This window comes from Pseudorca crassidens, chromosome 12 (assembly GCF_039906515.1).
Source record: "Pseudorca crassidens isolate mPseCra1 chromosome 12, mPseCra1.hap1, whole genome shotgun sequence".
In the NCBI taxonomy this organism is placed as follows: Eukaryota; Metazoa; Chordata; class Mammalia; order Artiodactyla; family Delphinidae; genus Pseudorca; species Pseudorca crassidens.
This window is the reverse complement of record NC_090307.1, coordinates 60,289,638-60,314,565: the sequence shown is the minus strand read 5'-3', so window position 1 is coordinate 60,314,565 and position 24,928 is coordinate 60,289,638. Positions and strand designations below refer to the sequence as shown.

General features: G+C 38.7%; 1 protein-coding gene across 8 annotated transcripts in view; it reads right to left on the bottom strand.

The window, feature by feature from the left end:
- ARHGAP28 (Rho GTPase activating protein 28) overlaps nucleotides 1–24,928 on the bottom strand; it is a 192,055-nt gene that overhangs the window by 147,383 nt on the left and 19,744 nt on the right. Inside the window, exon 1 of one of the 8 annotated variants that reach the window (XM_067699670.1) lies at nucleotides 24,042–24,154. The exons of 6 other annotated variants lie outside the window; for them this stretch is intronic. In XM_067699670.1, coding sequence (XP_067555771.1) covers nucleotides 24,042–24,100 — 59 coding nt within the window. In that variant the 5' untranslated portion in view covers nucleotides 24,101–24,154. Of the gene's footprint in view, nucleotides 1–221; nucleotides 346–24,041; nucleotides 24,155–24,928 lie in introns of those variants that run through there. One more of the 8 variants, XM_067699671.1, reaches the window with a different exon arrangement.

Here is a 24,928-nt window from a genome sequence, read left to right as displayed (position 1 = left end):
AAGGTTAAAAAGTAACAGTTTACTGGCACTTAACGTTATGTACCAATAACCTACTAATAAAACTGTGAGCCCCACCCATGCATTCACCTAAAAATGGATTTAAAACAAACAAAAAAATGCTACCGGCAAGCTTTGCTTTCTCCTTTCCTCTTTTAAGTAAAAGGAAGAACCAGTCTGCAGAAAGAAGTCTGTGGCCCAAATTATTGGTTTAGGAAACTTACCTTTCAGCAGGTTGAAAGTCTCATGGATGATATTCTTAAGGGAGAAGCACAAGACCTCTCTGTGGCCCGGTGTCCTCATGGCCCAGAGGTGGGGATGCCACCCTCCAGTCCACTTGCACCCTCACACCTGCAGAGCTCCACCTCCACCTCGGAGCAGGACCTCACCAGCTGCCTCCAGCCCTGCAGGGCCAGAGAAACAAAGGGCAGGGGAGCTTCTCATCTGAGTGGAGAACAATTCCCACCGCATGGCAGCCATTTAAAGAGGTGGTGTCTGCAGGACAAAGGCTGCCTCAGAGCCTTCCTGTTTGTGTCCCAGCTCAAATTTTCATCCATTTCCTAAGGAAGACTGCAAAGAGTAATCAGCGCTGAGAAGGCTGAGGTTTATGAAAACCCATGCGGGGTGCAAGGGCAATTTTTAGAAACACTTTTCCCCTTTCCTTCTTTCCTCCACTAAGTAGATATGAGGCTTTATTAAAAGTACTTTTAAAGTCAAAAGCAAAAGCTGTATATGTTGTGATCTGGTAAAAGTATTTCTACTCCTGAAAGATTTTTCACCTGAAATGTAGAAAGGAAAAAATTTGTCGCTGATTAATCCAATATGTATCAAGTAATTAATAATGCAGAGGAAAACCATGCAACTTTTGGTCAGAAAGCAAGGGTCTGAGTCGAAAAAACCTTTACCATTTACTAGCTTTAAATAAAGAAATGCACTCAATCCCTCTGGGCCTCAGTTTCTTTGTCCGAATAAATGAGACTAATAATGTGTGCTTTACATGTCTATTTGTGAGAACTGCATAAGATGACTGGAAGAGACCCCATACTTTGCCCCAGAAGGTCAGAGCACGCTGTCATTACATCAAGGTATCCAATTTCCCTGTGGCCATTACATAATATGAGAAATTGGTAGCTGGCAAACGAAGAGCTAATACATCTCCTCACTTCTCTCCAAAATTATACTACATATGTATTTGTTTGCTTGTGTATTAGCTGACTTCCCCACTGGCACGCAGGTTGCCAGAGGGCCAAAGACCTCATTGGTAATGCTGATTTAACAATATCCCCAGTACCAAGAACAAGTCTTCACATTTATTAACATGCAATAAATATTTGTGAAGAAAATGAATAGATAAATGCATAATTTGAGGCAAAATCAAGCACAATGCTCTACAAACAGTAAGCCTGTAACAAATACTTATTAGTGAATGTACCACCACTTTTTTTTAATAGAAAAACATCCCAGTAAAAATGCAACGTGACAGAATTTTAAGACACATTGGAACCCTGAAAAACATTTGAGATAAATATGACTGTATGTTTTGTTAGATCACCTTGTTCAAATATATTATTAAGATGGTTAATGTACAAACTTCTCATCTCATGGATATTAGGTACGCTATCCAATATGAATTAATTCGCTGAAAAAGTTTACCTTAGTTTGTACCTAAAATCCTTCCTCAGGCCTGTCTTTGTTCAAAGTGGAAACTCTCTTTTCGCTGTTGCCCTTTAAGTCCTAGCTTGGTGGCAATGGGATTGATAAGGATTCATTTATTTTTTTTTTACGAGCATTACCCAGACAAGAAGGATAAAGATGTGTGGTTCCTTGTGGCTCTTATGATCCAACTACCAATGTTTAATATAACATAACAACATGCTGGGAGACAGGAGAGTCTCAGGGATCTGAAACAACAGATTTAGTTTTGAGCCTTCACATCATTGCCTGAATCCAGTTCAGGCCACTAGAGACTAAAAATCAATCCTCTGACGGCTGCTCATTAATATCTATTATGTGTAAAGAAGAAAGCAACTATAGTGGATATTTGTTCACTTTATAAAATTACGAAGAGAGGAAAGATCCTGAATCTTAAAAGATCATGTGAAACATAATTCCCTCTTCTAAGGATTTCTCTTGCTTTGCTTGAGAAATAGGACCCTCCTTCCGCGTCTCTTCTCCTTTCCTCTCTGCCCTCTCTCGGCTCCTGCTTTATAGATAGGACAAGAGCTATTCCACTACATACAGATCTTTTCACAAGCGTTAAAAGTGCCATATAAAGATTTTAAGTTGCTCGCTCTGAATGAAGTCATTTTAGTTCCAAAATATGAGGAAGCATCTCATAAACATTGAACCTGAAAGTTCTACAGCTTTTGGCCAACGAAAAAGCATCTCTGAAGAACAGAGTGATGATCAAATAAAATCAGAATTTATTACCTTTAACAAGTATCTATTCTGTTTTTCTAAGTTCAGAATTTCAGACACTGACGATATTGTTCGCTACATCCCTCCTCCTCCTTCTCTCACACAGCTCCCCCAGCGCTAGAGGCATTTTTAACTGAGCAATTTAAGATTTTAAAGAAGGTTCGAAACCGATTTTTGATAGCTTCCAGCAGCAAGCCTTTCTCACCTTGCCGGTAGCCTCCAGCCTGACAAATACCAGTCTGCCTGGGGCTTGTGAGTTCAACCATGAGGGTTATCAGATGCGCTTAAATGCCTCCGGAACAGGTACAGCTGACACTGGGGGAGGGGCTGAATTGTGGAAACCACCATCCTGTAGTCAAGCTGCTTCTTCATCCAATAAAGAACTTCTTTAAGAAGAGTTCTTCAAGAAGCTCTGACATCCTCCCCTGGGGCTGCTGGTGCACCCCACTAGCTATTTGCTATAAAATAGTTTTATTGCCCTAGTAACTAACAGACTTAGTCAAGATATCACTGTGTATTTGGTTAACAAATAAAAAGATAAGTTCAAATTACTGATTACAGGGTCCTGTTATGTTATTTCTATCATTATTTGAGATCACATATCTTATTTTAATAAACATTTATCTAATGCTACAGAAAACATAAAAATCAATCTTGTAAGGGACAATAATTTATAGGCATGAGTAAAAGGAGCAAATATCATAGAATACACTATCCCAGAGTCTATCATTACGAGGTATGTACACCGGAAGACAGAACAATAATGAATATTTCCTTTCTGCCATCTGTTGTTTTATAGGACAGCAGATTTCCTGTCAGCTGACTCAAATAAGTAAAACAAAGTCACATCGAAAGATTAATCTTATTGATAAGGATGTATTTTGATGGCAAGCTAGTTCTAAGAGGTTAGGGCTATTTCTTTTCCAAAATGAGAAACAAAGAAGATAATATCTTTTCCTCCTTTCCTCCCTCTCAACTGGATGTGGGCAAGGGCTCTGCTAAATGCTTTAAGAACATACAATGCGTAAGCACAGGGTTCCCATCCTCAATCAATTCATGAACTGGTAAGAGAGGTACAGAAATATCTAGTACAAGGTAGTGTGTAGTAAAAGAGAAAGGAAAACCTCAGATCACTCAGGTCAAGAGTGCAGGGCATGGGGACTTCCCTGGTCGCGCAGTGGTTAAGAATCCGCCTGCCAATGCAGGGCACACCAGTTCAAGCCCTGGTCCGGGAAGATGCCGCGGAGCAACTAAGCACTTGCACCACAACTACTGAGCCTGCACTCTAGAGCCCGAGAGCCACAACTACTGAGGCTGCGAGCCACAACTACTGAAGCCTGCACGCCTAGAGCCTGTGCTCCGCAACAAGAGAAGTCACAGCGATGAGAAGCCCATGCACCGCAACGAAGGGCAGCCCCCGCTCACCGCAACTACAGAAAGCCCATACGCAGCAACGAAGACCCAATGCAGCCAAAAATAAATAAATTTAAAAAAAAAAAGAAAGAAAAGAGTGCAGGGCATGAAGCGAGGACACAAGTTCAATGGCTTTGCCACTTCCAAGCTGTCTGATCTTCGAGAAACTTGTTAATCCCTCTAAGCCCTGCTTTTCTCATGGATAAGATAGAGATCATACTAGTACTGCCTCCTAGGGTCCTGATGAAAATTAAATGAATTTATGAATGCCCTTAACAGAATGACTGGATTTTGGAAGTTATCAATAAATAGCACTGATGCAGAAGAAAAAAATTAGAAGAAATACTTAAATTACCCTGGACATTCAAAGGAGAAAGAAAATTCCATCCATAAATAAAATAAGAGACAGAGGATTTTGCAGCTGAGAAACTGCTCTAGGAATAGGTTGAATGTACAGGCTGTCCTTGACTTATATCCCTTCAGTGTGAAAGATGATTGAGGAAAAGTACCTGGAAAGAAAAGGGGCCACAGCCCCCTTATCTCCCAGATGCCATGCCGCCCTCTTTTCTGGAATGCCTACCCATGGTCCTGTGTGCAGTCTCAGCCTGTGCCATCCAGGGCACAGTAAATGGTCTTGGAGCCTCTTCTCTCTCCCCCCAAAATTGCTTCTCTCTCAACAACAGATACTCTCAAAGACTACCTTAATGTCTAGGAGAAGACATCTAGAATATTCATAAAAACCGAAACTTCTGTTTCTGGCCATGATGCATTAACTGGGACTGGATCAGCCTTCGTGCCTAAACAGCTGGAAACTGGATAAAATACAGGGAAAACTATTTACAGATACTAGACAAAAAGAAGCCCAAGATGTGATCCCTGAGAGAAAGGGAACAACTTAGGTGAGTCTGATGGTTAACCCAGCTTGCAGAGCAGTGAGAGGAAACCCAAGAACCTGGGTCTCACTAAGTAAAGGGGACACAGAACAGAGTTCACAGAGGCAAAGGCAGATGGAATTTTATAGGAAAAGTACTAGACAGGAAGCATCTATACTGACAAAGAGCTCAAGAAATCCACACGGGGTATCCTTGAGTTTGTTGCTGAATATTAAGTTGCACGCGGGCCGGGTCAACTTCATAACACTGGGCAAAAACAAATGAGGATCTACAAGATAAAAGATCCCCAGATCTGGCAAAGGGCTGGGAGCCATGTGAGTTTTTACCAGCCAGAATAGACAGTCTTTGCTGAGCAACTGGGGCTTTAGGTCACAACCCCAGGAGGTTCTTTAAAGTATTTGTTTAGTAGTATGGTTAAATGAAGCCTAGAGTAAAGGTTACTACAGACCTGCCCTAACAAACCTTTTAAGAGAAAGACAACAAAACTTGGCACTGAATCAAAATAATACAAAAACAAAAACAAAAAACTAAAAACAAAACACCAACCACCCCCCCACCAAATCTAGCATTCAGTAAAAAATTTACTGCACATGCAAAGAAGGAAAATGGGACATTGACTTGGAAATGACAGAGCTGAGGAATTAGCACACAAGTACAATTATAAATATGCTCAATATACTTAAGGATTTAAAAGAAAGATATGAAGAGATAAAAGGAAGATTAAAAGACAATGAGATGTTATGGAAGTGAAAGAAATATTTGAAATAAACAATATACCAGATGGGATTATCAGGACATTAATGAACTGCAGAAGAAACTAGTAAATTCAAAGACAAAACAATGTAGAGAATACCCAAATGTAAATAGAAAGAGGAAGAAAAGCCTGAAAAAATGAACAGAGCCTCAGTGACTTGTGAGACAACAAAGTGGTCTAACACATGTGTTGTCACAGTCCTGGGATGCAGGTGGGAATAAAAATGATAAAAACAAATGATGGATAAAATTTTTCCAAATTTGATGAAAACTACAGACCAGAAATCCATGGAACTGAATGAACCCCAACAAAGACATACAAAGAAAACCAGAACCAAGCATATCATGAGGCAATTGCTGAAAACCAGAGATAAAGAGAAAATATCAAAGGCAGCAGAGTGGGAAAAAAAGACATTATGTACGAAAGATCAACAAGAAGAACAACTGCAAACTTCTCATTAGAAACCACACAAGCAAAAATCAGTAGAATGACATCTTTAAAGACCTGACTGGAAAAAGAAAAAGAAAGGTCAACCTAGAATTCTATATCCAGTGAAAATATCCTTCAAAAAAGGAAGACTAAATAAATACTACATTACACAAACAAAAGCACAGAGAATTCATGGCCAACAGATTTGCACTACAAGAAATGTTTGAGCAAGTTTTTCAAGAAGAAAGAAAACACCAGGTGGAAACTTGGACTTACACAAAAAGTGTGGGAATTTGTAAATATGTGGGTACATACAAAATAAACTATTTCCTTATTTTTTTATTTCTTTAAAATGAAATTGACCATTTAAAACAAGATAATGTATTGTTAGGTTTTTGACATACGTAATAAATATAATGTATGACAACAATATCACAAAGGAAAGGAAGGAGAAAATGAAAGCATAAAGTCATGAAGCTCTTACATGACACATGAAGCAATATTATTTGAAGGTGGGATATGATAAGATAGAGTGGCATACTGTAAACTCTAGAGTAATGACCAAAAATAATGATCAAAGAACTATAAGAAAGAGAGGAGATAAAATGGAATACTAAAAAAATACTTAAGTCATCCCAAAAAAGGCAAGAAAAAAAAGAGAAAAGGGAAGGAGAACAGATGAGACAACTGATGGGAACATACTGCATAGCACAGGGAACTCTACCTAATACACAGTGGTAAACTAAATGGGAGGGAAGTCCAAAAGGGAGGGGTTATCTGTATGTGTATGGCTGATCCATTTTGTTGTGCAACAGAGGCTAACACAACATTGTAAAGCAACAATAATCCAATAAAAATTAATTTAAAAAAATAGAAAACATACCGCAAGACAGTAGACTAAGCACAGCCATACAAGAAACACACTTTAATTATAAAGACACAGAGTAAAAGCAAAAGGATGGACTAAGATATGCCATGCAAACAATAATTAAAAGAAAGTTTGGATGGCCATGTTAATTCAGACAAAGTAGACTTCTGTGTAAATTTGCGTCCTGGGAAAGAAGATGTCAAGACTGAATCAGAAGTTCAAGAGATTTATTGGGGGAAACACTTGTGAAAGATAAAGGTAAGAGGGAATAGGATTGAGCAGGGTAAGGTCTTCAGACTTGAATGCAGATCTGACACCTGTGAAAGGAGAAAAGGAGAAAGAAGGTTTGGGTCAGAGGAGCCTGAGACTGCAGGCTCTGTGAAAGTCTTAGCCAGGCTGATGGGGAGTCCCCAGCTGAGACTGCCCATCGGAAGAGCTGGCTTTGGGCAGAAACAGTTGGGGTCAGTCATGAGCTGGCAGCACCATGGGGAGAACATAACCACAGTGGGGATATGTGGCAGATCCCCAAACTGTTGAAGCTGAGGCTGTGGGCTAAGTGTACTACTTTGGGGAAAGGAGGTCTGAAGAGCACAGCTCGATGGCTTCCACACCTTTAGAACCAGGGGTATGACCAAGGACAAGGAGGGATATTTCTTAATGATAAGAAGCAAAATTCATAAAGAGACCCTAACAATCCTACATGCACATACACTGAAACACAAGGCTTCAAAATATTTGAAGTAAAAACTCTTAGAACTGGGGCTTCCCTGGTGGCGCAGTGGTTGAGAGTCCGCCTGCCAATGCAGGGTTCATGCCCCGGTCCGGGAAGATCCCACATGCCGCGGAGCGGCTGGGCCCGTGAGCCATGGCCACTGAGCCTGCACGTCCGGAGCCTGTGCTCCGCGACGGGAGAGGCCGCAGCGGTGAGAGGCCCGCGTACTGCAAAAAAAAAAAAAAAAACCTCTTAGAACTGAAAGGATAAACAGACAAAGCCCAGTTACAGTTGAATATTTCAGCACTCCTCTCTCAGCAATACATTGAATAAGTAGACAGAAAATCAAGAAAAATACGGAAAACTTAAACAATAGCATCAACCAAATTAACTTAATGGATATTTTTAGAATACTCCCACCCAAAAGAGCAGAATATATATTCTTTGTAAGTTCACAGGAAATATCACCAAGATAAATCATATGCCAGGTCATAAAACAAATCTTGATAAATTTTAAAGGATTTAACTCATACAAAGTATGTTCTTTGACCACAAAGGAATTCATTTAGAAATCAGAAAAGAAAGATATCTAGAAAATCCCTAAATATTGAAAGTTAAAGGACACACTTTTAAAAAACCCACAGATAAGAAGAAATCTTCCAAGGGAAAGTAGAAAATATTTTTAACTGAATAATAAGAAAACTACAACATATCACTATTTGTAGGATACTGCTGAAGCAATCCTTAGAGGGAATTTTATAGCATTAAATGCTTATTGAAATAGAATAGAGGTCCATAATCAATGATCTAAGCTTCTACCTTAGGAAGCTAGTAAAAGAAGAACAAATTAAGGCCGAAATAAATCAAAGCAAAGAAATAATTAAGGTAAGAGTGAACAAAAATCAATGAAAGAAAGAGTAAACAGGTGAACAGAGAAAAATTATTTAAAAGTTAGGTTTTGGAAAAGAGGAATAAAATTGATAAATTTGTAGCTCTTTTATCAAGAAAAGAGAAGACAAAAATTACCAGTATCAGGAAGGACAAAGAGGATTGCCCCTAAAAATCCTGAAGATAGCTAATGGATAGTAATGGCATAAAATAAAAAACTATACTCCAAGAAATTAAACAACTTACATGCAATGGACAACCTCCTTGAAAGATATAAACTACTAAAACTGACAGCAGAAGAAATGGAACCTACCTATATTTATTTTGAATATTGACTGATGATTTTATACTTTCCATGTAGCAGTAATTTATTCATGGACAAAAGAAAACCAGCCTCACCAGTGTGATAACTTTAGCTTCAAAAGTCCTTACGCCAGTAAAAATTAAAATCCTGAAAGATACCTCACAGTAACAGATAAAGCAGGAAGGGGAAATAAAGGGTGAATGAATATAACTAAAGTAATAGTGAAATGGAGCAGGACGCTGTGGTCCTTCCCCCCCAGCATGTCTTCCACCTGCCTGTTGTCTGTGGAAAAACTTTAGCCAAAGAATAGGTTTAATCAGAGAAGTGAGAAAATGCAGAAACAAAGGAAAACAGTCCAACAAGACAAAATAATAATAGTTTAGTCATTAAGCACAGTCAAGGACCTTCAGTTCCTTCTCAAGGGCTATAGATAGATATATTCCGAGCCATCTCCTGGAAGTTAACTACATGATGACCAGATTGTAGCCATGGCATAAGCTGCCACAATTCCGAGAACTGGCCTCAAGGAAGTGGGAACAAACCGACCCTGGAACTGAAGACTAACTGTACTTAAAACAATCAAGACGACGCTGGTCAGACCACCGATGACCAATTTCAAGATGACGGTCAGAGCTGACTGTGCTGTTTCTGCATGTAGCCCCCTCCCTCTGTCTATAAAAGCTCTTGCCCACTGGTTGACAGTGGGGAGGGAGGGGGAGTCGCCTCCCCGCCCCCCGTTGCCGGCATCCAAACTAAAGCAAACTTTCCTTTCCACCAACCTTGCCTCTTTACTGGCTTTTGAGCGGCAAGCAGCTGGACCCCACTTTCGGTTACAACAGTACTTGCATAATTAGGGCAAAATTATTATTAGCTAATACCCTTAATTACAAGGAGGTTTTAATATGAGTCTGGATCTCAACCCATCTCTTTTTTGGAATTAAAAAGTCTGGAAGTGAAACTATAGCTTCCTTGACAACACAAACGGTCCCAGAATGATTCCTAGGAACAAAAGAAGCAAGATGATTGTCAGGAGGAAGTGTGCTTTGAATCCAGGATAGCAAACAGTTCTTGTTTTACAATAAGCTGTGAACAGCCAGCTTTGACTATTAGCAGTTATGTGCCAATGATTAGTAACTCAACTGCATAGTGAGGGCATTAAGTCACAGGAAGACTGTTGCTTTTATGCTGTACTTCTACTAAAACTTGATTTTATTGTCCATTTTCAACAGCTCTTGGGCTTGGGTTGTAAACAACAGCCTTTTGGTAATTCTTCTGCAAAGGATGCAGCCGGTGAGTAAAATTTAATCATATATGTATACAACAAGTAAGAACAAATAACAAAATAACACGATTCTCCATTTACAAGTCTATCAAGTTATGTGCCTTACCTAAGAAGTTATGTCTTTAATTCTAATCATTAGTGGTCATTAGTAAATGAAACAATTTTTATTTTTCTCAAGTGTTTATGTTTCTTATATTAAGAAGCCAAACAACAGTCTAGACTTTCATAGGGAGATGTGCACAATCAAGATGTCATGCCAGGCTTAATGATAGTAATAAAACACTTTAGGCATTTACTAGGTTCTGGTTAGTATTTTAAGTGCTTTACATATACTAACCAATCTCATCCTCCATACCACCCAATGAGATTGTACTATTACTTCCATCATTTTACAGATCAAGAAATGGAGGCACAGAAAGGTTAAGTAATTTGCCCGGGATTCCACAGATTGGCTTCTGATGCTGTATGGGGCACAGAGAGGTTAAGGAATTTGCCCAGGATTGCACAGCTAGGCTCTGATGCTGTAAAAACTGAAGAGTAATTCCCCAGTGCACCAGTTACTACCTCTGCTTTCACATTGCAGGAATTAACATTTTTACAAGTTTTTTTACTTCTGGAAATGACACTTTTTGTCTCTATGGTTTTAATAAGCTGAATCAGGAAAAATACAGTGTGAGGAAACATTAATTTGGTTCTGTGAGCTTCCCAGCAGCAGGTCAACTTGCTGGGATGAAGAACCTTTTCAATAATCCAGTAGCACACTCCAAGACTACAAGCACATTTGCAAACAGCATAGTAACAGCCTGTGAGAAGGTGTTATGTTGAAAGGTAAGCAAGGTAGAACGGAGACCAGCACAGCTGACCCAGAGGAAAAAGAAATCAATTCAGTCCTAAAATCAAAACTTAACGAACTTCCACATCTTGAAATGAGAAAAGGATGTGACATTGATTTATAGAACCTTGTCTTGGAAACCCGTTCTGCAAGACAAGAAAAATCATACTTGCTCTAGTATCTTCTTTGTGCAGAAGACCTGGAAGGAAAATGCAATCACTGGGTGATGTTTACATGACTTGTGGAAAGGGAAAGGGGAAAAACTAAACATTTATTGAGTCCCCAGCTTGGGCCAAAAACTGTGTTATGTTGTTTCCACTTCATCTGATTAAATCTTGACAATGTACCTATAAGGTATTATTCCCATTTCTAAGGTCTAGAAAAACTGAGGACAAAAGAGATTATGTAAAGTGCCCAAGTAAATATGCGGGGAGGTCAGAAGTCCGCCTCTGATCTGTCAGATTCCGAAGCTCACACCACACCCATACCACACACTGACCCCTGTGCCTGCCCACCCCAGAGGGGCATCTTTGTAAGAGGTGTTCTACTTCTTCTGGGGGGCTAGACTGTATCATGTCAAAGGTTGAGCTCTAGGGTAAGACTCCTGGGTCTGAAGCCCAGTTATGCTGATGACTAACCATTGACAAGTTACCTGACCTTGCTGTGCCTCAATTTTCCAGCCATGGGTGACAGTACCTATATCATAGTGATGCAGTGATTATTAAAGGACTTAATATATATAAGCCCTCCTGTATATTTCCCCATAGCATTTATCACAATACACTATATATTAACCAAAAATTCAATTTATTTATTTCACTTTTCTACCCCCTAGAATGTAAGCTTCATGAGGGCAGAAATTATTATCTATTTTGTTCTGTACAATTCTGTATCCTCAGTACTGAGATGAGGGCCTGAAACTCACTAGGTTCAATAAATATTTGTTGAGTGGTGGACAAGTATAAGCCATTAATTTAGTAAAGATCAGTATTTCATTTTTGTATGAGTCTGAGCATAGAAATACATGGTGATACATGCTAGGAATAAAATAAAAGGGTCGACATATGGGTGATGATGAGGATGAGATACCAGTAAAACACGAATGCCCCTTTTCTAGAAGTTTACTAATTTTGTATGTCAAACTGGAATTTCAGTTCCTGTATTGCATCTATATTCATGGAAAGCAGAGGAAGTTATCTCTGTTTATTGGGAAATGAAAAGATACCTGGTCTTTCTAGCTTTCTCTTTGCCTGAAACTTAGGGGTTGACTCTTCATTTAACCTAAAAGTCTTTTTTTTTTTTTTTTAATCAGCAAAAGCCAATGATTGGCTTTCTAATCCTAAATTCCAAATGGGAAGAAAACTTTCCTTTCCTTAACCAGGTCTTACCAACATTCAGTGTAGCAATGAGGACACAAAAATGCTTTGAGCAGAGATGTCACCCACTCCCACTCTCTCAGGAAATTTTAAAAATCTTACTTCTCTTTCTTAGATTATTTTATTAATCAGGATATTTAAAAATTAAGATGATACAAATAATATTCATAAACTACGCTTTTTTGAAGATTCCTTATAAATACAGGTAGCCCTAAACATGCATGTCCTCTGTCACATGTGTTACAGTACACATAAGTACAGCAGGTCAGTCCATGCACTTATTAATTATTACATTCAATATGATATATAGAGAATCCTCCATAAACACTGCATTTAAAAGTTAATGCTCAGTTTTAATTTTTTGTTTCTAAAAAATAGATAAATAAATAAATAATATTTATTTATTTATTTGTCTGCACAGGGTCTTAGTTGTGGCATGCAGGATCTTGTTGCCACCTACAGGATGCAGCATGCGGGATCTAGCTCCCCCAGCAGGGATAGAACCCAGGTCCCCTGCACTGGGAGCGCAGTCTTAACCACTGGACCGCCAGGGAAGTCCTTCAGCTTCTTTTAAAATTACAAATCTCATTTAGCTTTCAAAACCCTACCCAGATGTTACCACCTCCAAGAAATCTTAACCAGTTTCCCTCACTACTCAGATTTAAATACCTATTTTTGGGTGCTGTTAACACCTATATACTAAATTACTTATTAGCATATGTGTCTCCCTACAAGACCGTAAACCGGAGGTCAAGACATTTATCCGTGTATGCCGGAGCCTAGAACAATACCTGGCACAAAGTAAGTATTCAATAAATGTTGAACTGAATTACTGGATATAGATTCAAGATAAATGTAGTCAATAAAACAAAGTCACAACTGAGTATTAAAAAAAAATGAACACTAGAGTTAGAGAGTCCGTGTACTTGGATGACGGCTGTATCAATTTTTTGAAAGTCACTTTGTTTTGAAGTGACTTGGAAAATATTTGAAGGTGATGGGATAATTTGCAAGCATCTTCATCTGTCCTAAGAGAAGCAAAAGGGAGAGAATTTGTGTGAAAGTCACTTTTGATGATGATCCCCTTAGAAAAGTTATATGCAACATGCCAAAAGAATTGTCTGAAATCACTGTTTTTATTTCTAACTGGAGCTCTATTTGTTTCAAGGGTTTCTCAGAACTCAGCCCAAAGGCCACTGTCCCTGGACAGCTCTCCTGTCTCCCCAGGGAGTAACATTCCTACCCCAGCCCCGCCTCCTTCGTTACATTTATTTACTCTCATATCTGCCTCTTCCACTGGACAGAAAACCTTTTGAGGGCAGAGACTGTCTTACTATCTTCATATTGCTGATATCTGGTACACATGAAGTACTGAATAAAAATTCACAAAAAAATTAAATGAATTAAAAGCTTCTTTTAATTCTGAACAAGCCTAGCCAGCTCTTATTGGGGTCCTGGAATCTGGACATGAGCCTGTGTGCCAATGTTAATGGACCCTGCATTGTAGAAAGTGCCTGTGAAATTCTAGAAAACATGCCAACTTGCATTATTTTTTTTTTCTAACATCAAACAATTCGACAATAGAGCTTTTTGCCCTTCATTTCACTAGAATTATTCAGTCTTATTCTTTTACGTCTATGAGGACTTTTTCCATGGACAAATTTAATTGTGTAGAATTAGATTTTATCATCCATATCCCAAATTTCTGAAGGAAACTGTCTTTATTCAAAGAATTTCAATAGAACAAAACAGCCAAGAGAGGGCCAACCAGATGTAGGGATACTGATTCGATATATAATAGTTCTTGATAATTACTTGTCTGCTTTAGTGCTTTCCCTCTCTGACCCCAATCAACAGAACTGCGAACACTGTGGGGAAAGAAGAGGGAGAAGCCGGGAGGGTGCCATGCTCACTGAGTGCCCTCAGGTGCACCCCTGCTCTTATGTGCTCTACTCAGGGCACCGGTGCTGGTCTCCCTCCGCAGCTGCAGGCCAGGCAGGACAGCTTCTGGCCACTCACCTGCCTCAGCACCAGAGCTGCTGGGAGCACCCACCAAATATCTGTGGGGCACACACTGCGCTGGACACCAGCCAACAGAATCAGGGAGTGGTAGGGAAATCCAGATAGACTCTGTGCTCCTGGAGTTTAGAGACTAGCAGAGAAGAAAACTGAACAAGTATTTGCAATAACATTGGATGGATGTCATGATAAGGTAAATACAGATCGTTCGGTGTCAAACTCTAATACTTTTCAAACTCTAAGAATATTCTACCTTGACAAATAAGAACTGAGGAAAAGAGACTGGGTCTTTTGTACATGACTGCATGTCTGGCAACGCTTTTTCCCCCATTTTCTGATCAGTAAATTTAGGATTTAAAAGTACCTCCCTCATAAAGTGAGTGACAAGTAAATGGAATGACACAAGGCAAAATGCTGTGAACAGGGCCGGGCCCACAATGAATGGACAGTGCATCTTTGCTGTGGTTATGTCACATAGAAGGGCACCTGGTCTAACCCAGCGTGTCCTAATTGAAGTGACTTCTAAGCTCAGTCTGAAGAATGGGAGGGAATTCATTGTGGATGTATCAGTTTGCTAGAGCTGCCATAACAATGTACTACAGGTTGGGTGCTTTAAACAAAGGAATTTTTCTCCCAGTTCTGGAATCTTGAAGGCCAAGATCAATGTGTCAGCAAGGTTGGTTTCATGCTGAGGCTTCTCTCCTTGGCTTGGAGATGGCCATCTTCTCCTTGTGTCTTCACATGTTCTTCCTCCTGTGCCAGTGTGTGTCCTAATTGCCTCTTCTTATAAGATCAGGTTGGATTAGGGCCCACCCTAATAACCCCATTTTAACTTAATTACCTCTTTTTTAAAGGCCCTGTCTCCAAACAGTCATATTCAGGGGTACTGGGGGTCAGGGTTTCAACATATGAATTGGGGGGTTGCAATTCAGCCCATAACAATGGGAGACACAGGAAGCAGCACAGAGAAGAGGACTATTTCTAACAGAAATATCACTATTCAATAAATATTAAATATTAATATTAGGAATGTCACTATTTCTAATAATGTGTGAACTGAAACAGGATAGTGTAGCATGTTGACGAGAAACTGAATGAAATTAAACCCTTTTGTAGTATAGACTGCAAAAGAGGAATAGCAAGAGTTGAAGCTAGAAGGTGGAGACAAATCAGGCCATGTAAGGCCTCTAAGAGAGTTTAAATATAAAGCAGTTGGAGTTTACCCTAAGGGAATGGGAAACCATTGTAGAATTTCAAGCAGGACGTATATGTGGCACAGTTGAACTCCATCTGAGAGAGAAAAATCACTCTGCCTGCATTATAAGAAGGTTTTTGGAGGCAGAGTGAGTTTGAGGCAAGGTGTGTGAAATAAGACAAGTGAGAAAGGCTGATGCCTTGAGTCAGGCCATGGGGTACAAGAAGCTGATAAACTCCAGAGAGCTAATCAATGGACTCTGTGATTGATGGGGCAGGAGGGGAAAGGAGAACAATTTCCACGTAACCAGCAAATGGGCAGATAATGGTGAAGGAAGATGACAAAGTTGAAATGGACCTTTTGAATTTGAGAAACCTATGGGACTGCCATTACACCACTGGCTGTTGATAATATCTATGCTTACTAAACTCTGACTATACACCACAGAGTGTGCCAAGAAATTATGTAGATTATCACGCACCTTTCTAGAATACAGACAAGGAAGCTGGGCCTTAGTGAGATGCGTAACTTGGCCATGATGCCACATCCTTCCCACACCCTCACCACCCCTGGGGCACCACTATCTTAACCTCTGATGCCACAGATTAGTTCTGGCCACTTCTGTACAGCATATGAAGGCAATTGTACAGTGTATGCACTCTTTTGTATCTGTCCACATGCATTTTTAAAGTCTGCAATTTAACTTGAGGAAAAAAAAGAGGTTGTTACAGATGGAGACATAAGTATAATCTTATGAACTCATTTTCTTATCTTCTAAGGACTCCCGCATGGATGGATACATAGTACCTACAACATTCATATTCCCAGGTAAGATCAGTAATGTGAAATGAATCCAGAGAAGGACAAGGCCCATTGCAGTGTTGCATCCTTTAGAAGAGATTGAGCCGCAGACCCAGACTAACTGTAACAAATCCCTTCAGATGAATTAAAGATTAGGATGTAAAGTAATAGTAATGGTAAGAGAGGTTTTAAAGGGAAAGTTCTATTGTAATAGCTTAAAGTAAATTTAGATGATAATAAATGTGAAATCAACTCCAGTTGTTGCTTTATCAAAGTAATCCCTTTTTCTAGTTAGGAATCTTTCATACTGCTAAGGAATTGAAAGTGACTTTAGATAGTATTTTGAATGTGTTTTAAAAACAACAGAAATGACAATTAACTTTTTCATTAGTTTTAAAAATTCTTTTCTAAAACAATTTCATAGAAGCTGTACATTTAACTTAATATTTTACTCTCTGCTCATTATACTATATAACACTACATTGTACTTGCTGAATTCTGAGTTTGTTTCTCCCCTGGACCTAGGAATTTCTTGGTGGGGCAGGGACTACAGTCTTTTTTTTTTTTTAATAAATTTATTTATTTTATTTTTGGCTGCGTTGAGTCTTTGTTGCTGCATGCAGTCTTTATCTAGTTGCGGCAAGTGGGGGCTACTCTTTGTTGCGGTGCACGGGCTTCTCATTGCGGTGGCTTCTCTTGTTGCGGAGCACGGGCTCTAGGCGTGCAGGCTTCAGTAGTTGCAGCACGCGGGCTCAGTAGTTGTGGCTCGCGGGCTCTAGAATGCAGACTCAGTAGTTGTGGCGCACAGGCTTAGTTGCTCCACAGCACGTGGGATCTACCCGGACCAGGGCTCGAACCCATGTCCCCTGCATTGGCAGGCAGATTCTCAAGCACTGTGCCACCAGGGAAGCCCTACAGTCTTATTTTTAAGGTAAGAGGATCTTGGCTTTGATAGTTCTCTTATGAATTATACTACTTTTGCTTTCAATCACAGTATTAAAAAAACTGTAAAAAAAAATTTGACTTGGAAGGTGAAAACAATCATATTTGCAAATTTACTGCCATCAAACTTTTAAAGTTACCCAATGTTTGTAAAGGGAGAAAAAACTTATCTGTTCACCTAACTGTTCTCCACAACAGGTCTGTTTGTTTGTTTGTTTGTACCTACATAGGTGTGCACAGTTAGGATATAAGCCCATTTCAGAGAAGAGTCCCATCATTTTTTAGCATAGTGAATTCTTTGAACTCCCACTGCACATCTTTTGATCACGTTTTTCTTAACTCCCTGAAATTCCCGATTATATCTGGATGTCCCTCTCCTACAAAAGAGTCAACATTTAGCCTAACCTTCTTGTTGAGCCAAACAAGGTTCTGATTACAATCTTAATGAACCTCCTTTTGAGAAAAGAATCAACCGCCTATGACCAATATTTTGACTGCAGGATACTCTGCCTTTAAACTCGGTGGGAAGCAGCAACTTCCAGGTGAATTGTGAGTCAAGTTGTTTTTAGCTGAGAAACTCTGCAGCTGGGTGTGAAAGCCTAGTTTCTCTGTCATATCTTTAATTTTCTCAAGGTCAGATAGATAAGGATCTGTGAAAGTATTCAAACTTTAGTTACTTTTTACTTTTCGTTTCTGCTCTTATAATTTTCCATATTCATTTCCTGTCATAGATGAGTTGTAGATTTCAGTTCCTTCACTCATTTAAGTCTGATGTCCCATAAGCATCTCTGGCTTATTTAAATTACTTAAACTTGTTAGGTGCAGAGCACAAGCTCTAAATATACATGTATATGTATTTTAACTAACCAACCATGCAGGGATAACTGGGTGAAAATTAGTAACATTTTAATAATAAATTAGGCAATCACAGGAATGAAGACAAGTCATTGCAAAGGTATAAAACAAAAAAGAGTATACCCAAAGTGGGGATTTTATTGATCACCAATAAGATATTCTAAATGAGAACTAGAATTTCCTTATTCATTTCTAAGCTTTTCTTTTTGAAAAATCTGATTTGTTCCAAATTTGCCTACCAACTCTTTAATGAAACTTTCTGAAACTTTAGAAATTGTGTCTAAAAGGATTAGAGTAAGAACTAAATCCCCATCTGCCAGGATATCTGAATTTGCCTCCTTTCAAATTATACATAAGGTATCTGTGGTGAAATAAAGATTAGGAGAAAACAGTAAGCATTTAAAAGGAAAAGCCCACTCCATGCTTGCTAAGTATTAAATTTTCATTGATTTTAGCCAGCATTTTATTAAAACTTACATTTACAATGTTACATGTAAAATGAGTATTAAAAAGTCTCAATAAAAACCCATTTAATAAAGCAACAAGATCCATATTATTTTAAAACAAATCTAAAGCAGTCCTATGTCCTTACCTGACTCTTGCTCACAATAAATCATCATTTCCTGTCTTGCCTTTCATCTTCTCTGATTAAAAACCACAACTCTCATTTATCTAAGATGATAAAAGGACAGATAATAGAGCGAAAAAGCCACAAATACCATTAATACCTCACTTTCAGGTCTGTCTACCTACAAATCTTTAACTAGCCCAACCATCCAGAAGGAAAATCGGATAATTTACATTTCCCTTTCTATCCTTTCCTGCTTCCTGGAGCAATATTAAAGGATAAGCAAGCAACAGACTCTAAAGCAAATTCTATGCCCTAAACCAAAGAAAAATAGAGTATCTTATATATGCTCTATTATACAGCATCTTATATATGCTCTAGGGATTTTAACACCTCCCCCATCCCCACTTCTCATCTGATACAATTATAGTATGTTTGCCACAGAAATTTCTTATTTTGAATCTTCTAAATAATATTCATAGCAGACCTACAATCCCATACAGTGACATGTAAAAATAATCATTCCTCAAGCTTCAGTTTCCTAAATAAACTTGAGAAATAGCTATTTAACATAGCACAACGAATGGACTTCACAGCACTTGGAAAATGGCCCTCGGAGTCAAAATTATATAGCTCTGGCATGGAACTTCTGAGGTCTACCCCTGGGGAAACCATCCTCAAAGCCTCCTGACAGGTAATCCAAGGAGCAGAACTCATTAATTTTCTTCTGGGGCAGTGCAGTGTGAAAGCCTGATATCCAGTCCTGCTTGTGTGGGGTGAACAACTCTGTGTTTAATGCTTTATTCTACTGAACTCTGGAAACTCCCTTGACATCAGTTTCTAAAGAATTTACCAAAGTTGCTAAAAACATTGGCTATTCAGTCTGGTCCTGTATCTCTGATGTCACAGGTCCCATTAACTGGAATGATGGAGAGAAGGACATAAAGAGTGAGAGATCACGCAATTTTGGAAAATTATATGTACCCTGTCATGGCTTAATTCTTAATCCAATAGGATAGGTAGGTAGAACATCAAACACTACTTAAATTGTTCCTTTACCAAATCTGTATGAATTTTATTTCCCGAGGGTAGTAACATCATGATAGTTGTCAATCCAAACTTTGCATTAATCATCAGTATGTCCCTATAATGCCTAATTCAGATACACTCCTCCTGATATGCAATGCTGGCCAGGTTTGTCTTCTCGTTTATCTCTGACTCTGACCCATCTCTCTAGACCCATTTTACTTCTTAGGTTTTGCTCCATTTGTTTCTCTTCCCGTCCTTCCATCCTGCTCCACTCCCCATTCTCCCCTCTCTATCTCCACAAAGTACACAACAGAGCTTTCTCCTGTTTCCCAAACTTCACCACGTTAAAGAAGAGTGGCTTACTCTACTAATCAGTTTCATGTTCCCCAAAGTGCTATTTCCCATAAGTGATGACTATCAAACAGGTCATATTCTCTGCAAAGGGTCAGAAAGGATGTTTTATGCTAGGTGCTCCTGTGTTTAGGTTTTCAATACATTACGGTGGTAGAGGTGGAACAGGGAGAGGGGGAAGGGAAGGAGGGCAGGAAATGATGATTCAAAGGACTGTGCAAAAAAAGAACGGTGCTTCGTGGGGACATAAGAATATGAATAAGAGTAAGATTAAGAATAACAAGTTAATTCTTACACAGATCTTACTATGTGGCACTCATTGTTCTAAGGTCTTTACTTATATTGATGTCTTTAATCCTCACAATAAGTCTAGGAGATTAATTCTGTTATTATCCCCAGTGAGGAAAATGAGGGGCTGAAGGGCTAAATAACTTGCCCAAGTCAGCAGAAGAGCCAGAAATCTTGCTCTTCAACATAGATTTGCTTCTTTTAAAGCTAACAGAGGGGAGTTCCTCCCTGGCGGTCCAGTGGTTAGGACTCTGCACTCTCACTGCCAGGGCCCTGGGTTTGACCCCTGGTCGGGGAACTAAGATCCCGCAAGCCACACGGTGGGGCCAAAAATAAATAAAATGAAATAAAATAAAACAAAACAAGCCCACTAAAAGGAAAAAAAAAAGGTAACAGAGTTGATTATTTCAATACTGGAGAGGGTGAAAGTGAAACTGACTTATGACCAAAATGGTCCAGTTTCTTTGTGACCAATATATGAACCCTAATAGTTGAGACATACACTAACTTAAACTGATTTTTTTGGTGCTTATTGATAATACAGAAAAATTGCTTAAATGTTGTCCCGGAATGATATTCATTTTAGAAAACGCTGAATACATTTTAAAGTATTTGGGCTCAGGCACAGGGTGACCACATGTGCTGGTTTAGGAAAATCTCAGTTTATACCTGCTGTCCAGGCATGATTGTATAGCACCTACTTTCACTTTTAAAAGTGTCCCATTTCGGACAAGAAAGTATACAGTCATCTTACTTATGCACAACCAGTGTAATTGGCACAAGTCAAATTGCACAAAATTCACATCCAATCTCTTTACTGTATTATTTTCAGGTCATTCCTTTTAGCAGCTCCAGAAGCTATTGGTCTATGCCAACAACAACCAATGGCTGTTCATTGTCAGCATTGATTCCGTTATCTTTATGCACATTTTTTCTTGTTTCATGGTCCCATCCCCAAGCTTTCTATTCAACAAGAATCTTTCACTCAGTTTTTTCTACCTGTAAAATTAATTAGGATTACTGATTAACTCTAAAACTTCTAAAAGGCAAAATCAATACAAAACAAACACCCTCCTTCCCTACTTCAAGACATATATAATTTAAAAACTTTCTGTGCAACTAAAGCCACATAAAGTTATCTCAATAAATGTTAGTTTAAAATCATATATGCTCATAAAAGGGAGAGTTCTATTGATCTTTTTCTTCTCAAACACTTTACAGGATTTTGTACATCACCATGTGAATTTCAAATGATCTCTTATTCATCTTCTGAGAATCAACATCTGCATAAAAACTGGTAAGTGCTGCATTTGGCTTTAATAATTCTGATTCTTTAATTTCCTCATCCTAAAATCAGTTGTTTTTACCATAATGAGCTCAGTGGTGCTTTTCCCCATTTCCCTTTTTTCTGCCTCTTCCTACCTTCAAAGACTTCATTTCCCTCTAGTCCTTTTGCCAAATTACTCCCTTTCCTCCTCCAATACTTTCTTTTCTATAATAACCACTCTAGTGACACTTCTGTCCTTAAGGATTCCATTGTCACTTTTTGGAAACAAGCCACTGTTCATTATTCACTCTCTCACATTACACTTCCAGTAATGCCCCCAACTCAGCAATTGCCTTAGTAGGCCTATGCTCTCTCCATAGCGCTTTATAATTCTTCTGGAAAATTATTTACTCTTGGTCTCCTTACACAAAACCCCTGACCACCCTACCCTTGGATCAAATTATCCACTCAGACGTACAGTCTACTTGGGAAACTCAGCTGACTAATAAAGCTTCCCAGCTCCTAGGCTTCATTCACCTTATTGCTTATGAAGATCCTTGGAAAACTGACCTACAGAGAGAAGGGAGGAAATTCCTGCCCTCCATCCACAGGAGATCAGTTAACGTGCCCTGAAGCACTGGACTGCATTGTTTTACTCTTATCTTGGTCCACATAACTACAGATGTTCGAGGGTATAGTTGACCACTAGTTCTGGAAAGTGCTCCACGCCAGTGTAAATCGGCATGAGGGAGACAATAGCCTACAATGTCCTGCTTAGTGACTTCAAAGTTTTGACCATGTTCTGCAGATCTTAGTATTTAAACTTATCTTGATTTTGATACCCAACATAGAACTGTATTCATCTTTAATTTCCACTAAATGGCCTCAGCTATCCAAAGAGGTTTAATCTCACTATGATAATGACATATCATTAAAGGGTTCTCTATAAGAGTTGCTTTGGATGTGTGGTACCTTTTGGGGAGAAACTGCTATAAGGTTTGAAAATCACATTTAATAGAAAGAAGTGAATTTCATTAAAGATGTAAGGAAAGTAATTACAGCTTCAGAGTCACATGGCCAAAGGCAAATTATACATTCCATTCTATAATAATGTTTTAAATAGACATTACTTCCTAGTTACCTGTTACCTTGTTCCTTCATGAAAGTGGTCTTATTTGCGATAAGTAGATATCGTGAACAAAGGTGGAGTCATTGCAAACAGAGAATCAATTGTATCACATATTTTAGAGCGATGAGGTGACACTTAAGCACATGTTCGCCAACACATAGACCAAAATTTGACCAAATCTTAATCATGAAAAACGAGCATGTCTCTGTATGTCAGCTTTACAATTACACTCCTATAGGAATTTCGGTAATCTCTTTGTCTTTTATGGACAGGGACAATATTTACTAAGACAAAAATCGGTATGCTTGGGGTGAAATGTTTCAAGATGAAACTCAACTAGAGTCAGACACACGCAGAAGCCACAGCTCTGGGAAGACCATCAGAATTCAAACTTTAAAACAACAGCAAAAAGAAGACACCTCAAAGCATTCAATTCCATTTCTCTAAATGTCATCCTTTCAATTATCTTAACAATACCCATATTACTAAGAATAATTTTTAAAGGTCAGTCTCTAACTAAACCTCATACTGTGTGAGGTTTTATATATTATTCCTTCCAACTATGGACTGCACTTATTGAATGAGCTGGAACTTTACTGTGTGATACAGACTAAATCATATGATTGCATTATCCCCATGAATCACAAATACAGATAGGGGACAGAGAGGAAAAAAATATAGTTGATTTCAGTTTGGTCTCACTGAAAACACGATACTTGTTCTTACTGTCCCTTTACATTAGAGAGAATAGGAATGTCTAAAAAATTTTTTGAAAGGCTAATTTGAAGATTTGTTTTTAATTAGATACAAGCAGTGGCTCTCATGTCGAATTATTTTTTTTACTTTAACCTTTTACAATTGCAATATTGTACTGAAAGTAAGAAGAAATATTTAATAGTCTCTTTCAAGGACACTTTCCTTAAAAAAAATTTTAAAAACACTACAAAATCAGCCCTCAGGTACCATTTCACACTGGCACCTAGGTATCCCAAGGCTCTTATTTCACTGTGCCCTCCCAAATTATAGCCTAGACTCACAATCACTTGACTAAGTGATACTTCTGTAAGACACAAAAGCTACTGATTTATTGAGACGCTTGAGGCTCTATTTTTACTTCATCACACTCCTATGTATAGTGTTTATAGCAACAATAGAAAAAAATCATCCTCAATCAGTGAGTCAAAGACTAAATCACATAGAATGATTATGAGCATATAAAGTGGGAAAAATAAACGCATACCTTGGTGGGATGATACTGAGGCATTTCTTAGAAGACTACTCTCTGCATTCCTGAATTGTGACCAAGATGATAACGAAGTGTGGAGAGGAACAAGTGACCTCATTGTCACCTGTCCGTGCTCTTTAGCTGAGGAGGCAGAGCCTGTGTATCACACGGCAATTACCACACAGCAATTCCAGCTAAGAACTGACCTTGCACCAGATGAGAAGCATCCCGAGCCCAGCTCACAGAGTCCCTTCTGTTTAGACATGGTTCTCGTTGTACAGAGGCTGGAGTGAATTCAGCAACTGGTTTTGTCGAGCCTGGAACCTATGCTACGCCGCACGAGGTCTGTGTTAACTGAAGACACAAATGGTCTCAGATGTAGACAGAAAAGACTGTGAGAGACGGAGTTAGAGACAAGATCAAACAAAAGCTCGAATTTGAAAGTTAAGCTCTAAGTCCTTGGTTTACTTGTGATGCCAGTGATACAATCAGAATAGATAAGGAGGTCTGTTTTGCTTCATTGTTTGAATTTGGGTCTCAGGACCCAATAAGTTATGATAATGTTCACATTCTTTTGCAACAGTTCCAGAAACTGTGGTTGTTAAATTCAGTAGGGGAAAGAATTCCATTTGGCTCCACTCATGCTTTCCTCCCAGAGTAGACATGAGGATTAATAAAAGCATGTCTGAGTAGAAATCTTATTAGTCTACCAAGGGTGAATGGGCATTGGCGGATTCGTAAAGGGAGCTAAAATTAAATTCTTAATACAATTTAACGTCAATTAAATGCATGTAATGAGAATGGCCACCCTGAAAATTAATCTATTTAATAGTTAAAGTATAATCAAATTGGTCTGTTCTACAAACATAGCTCTCCTTCCTTTCTAATTAAACACTACTTTATGAAGTTGGACTTCCCAGACACCTGGAATTTTTTAAAAAGATTTGTAGGCATGTCTTCAAAACGAGAGGGACTTTGCTACTTCTTATAATAGAAAAATTGGTTTCTTGTCTTAGCAATTGTCAATTAACTTCATAACCCTAGAGAATTTCAAGGAAAGGAAATCAAACTAAAATCAGAAAGGAAAATTACA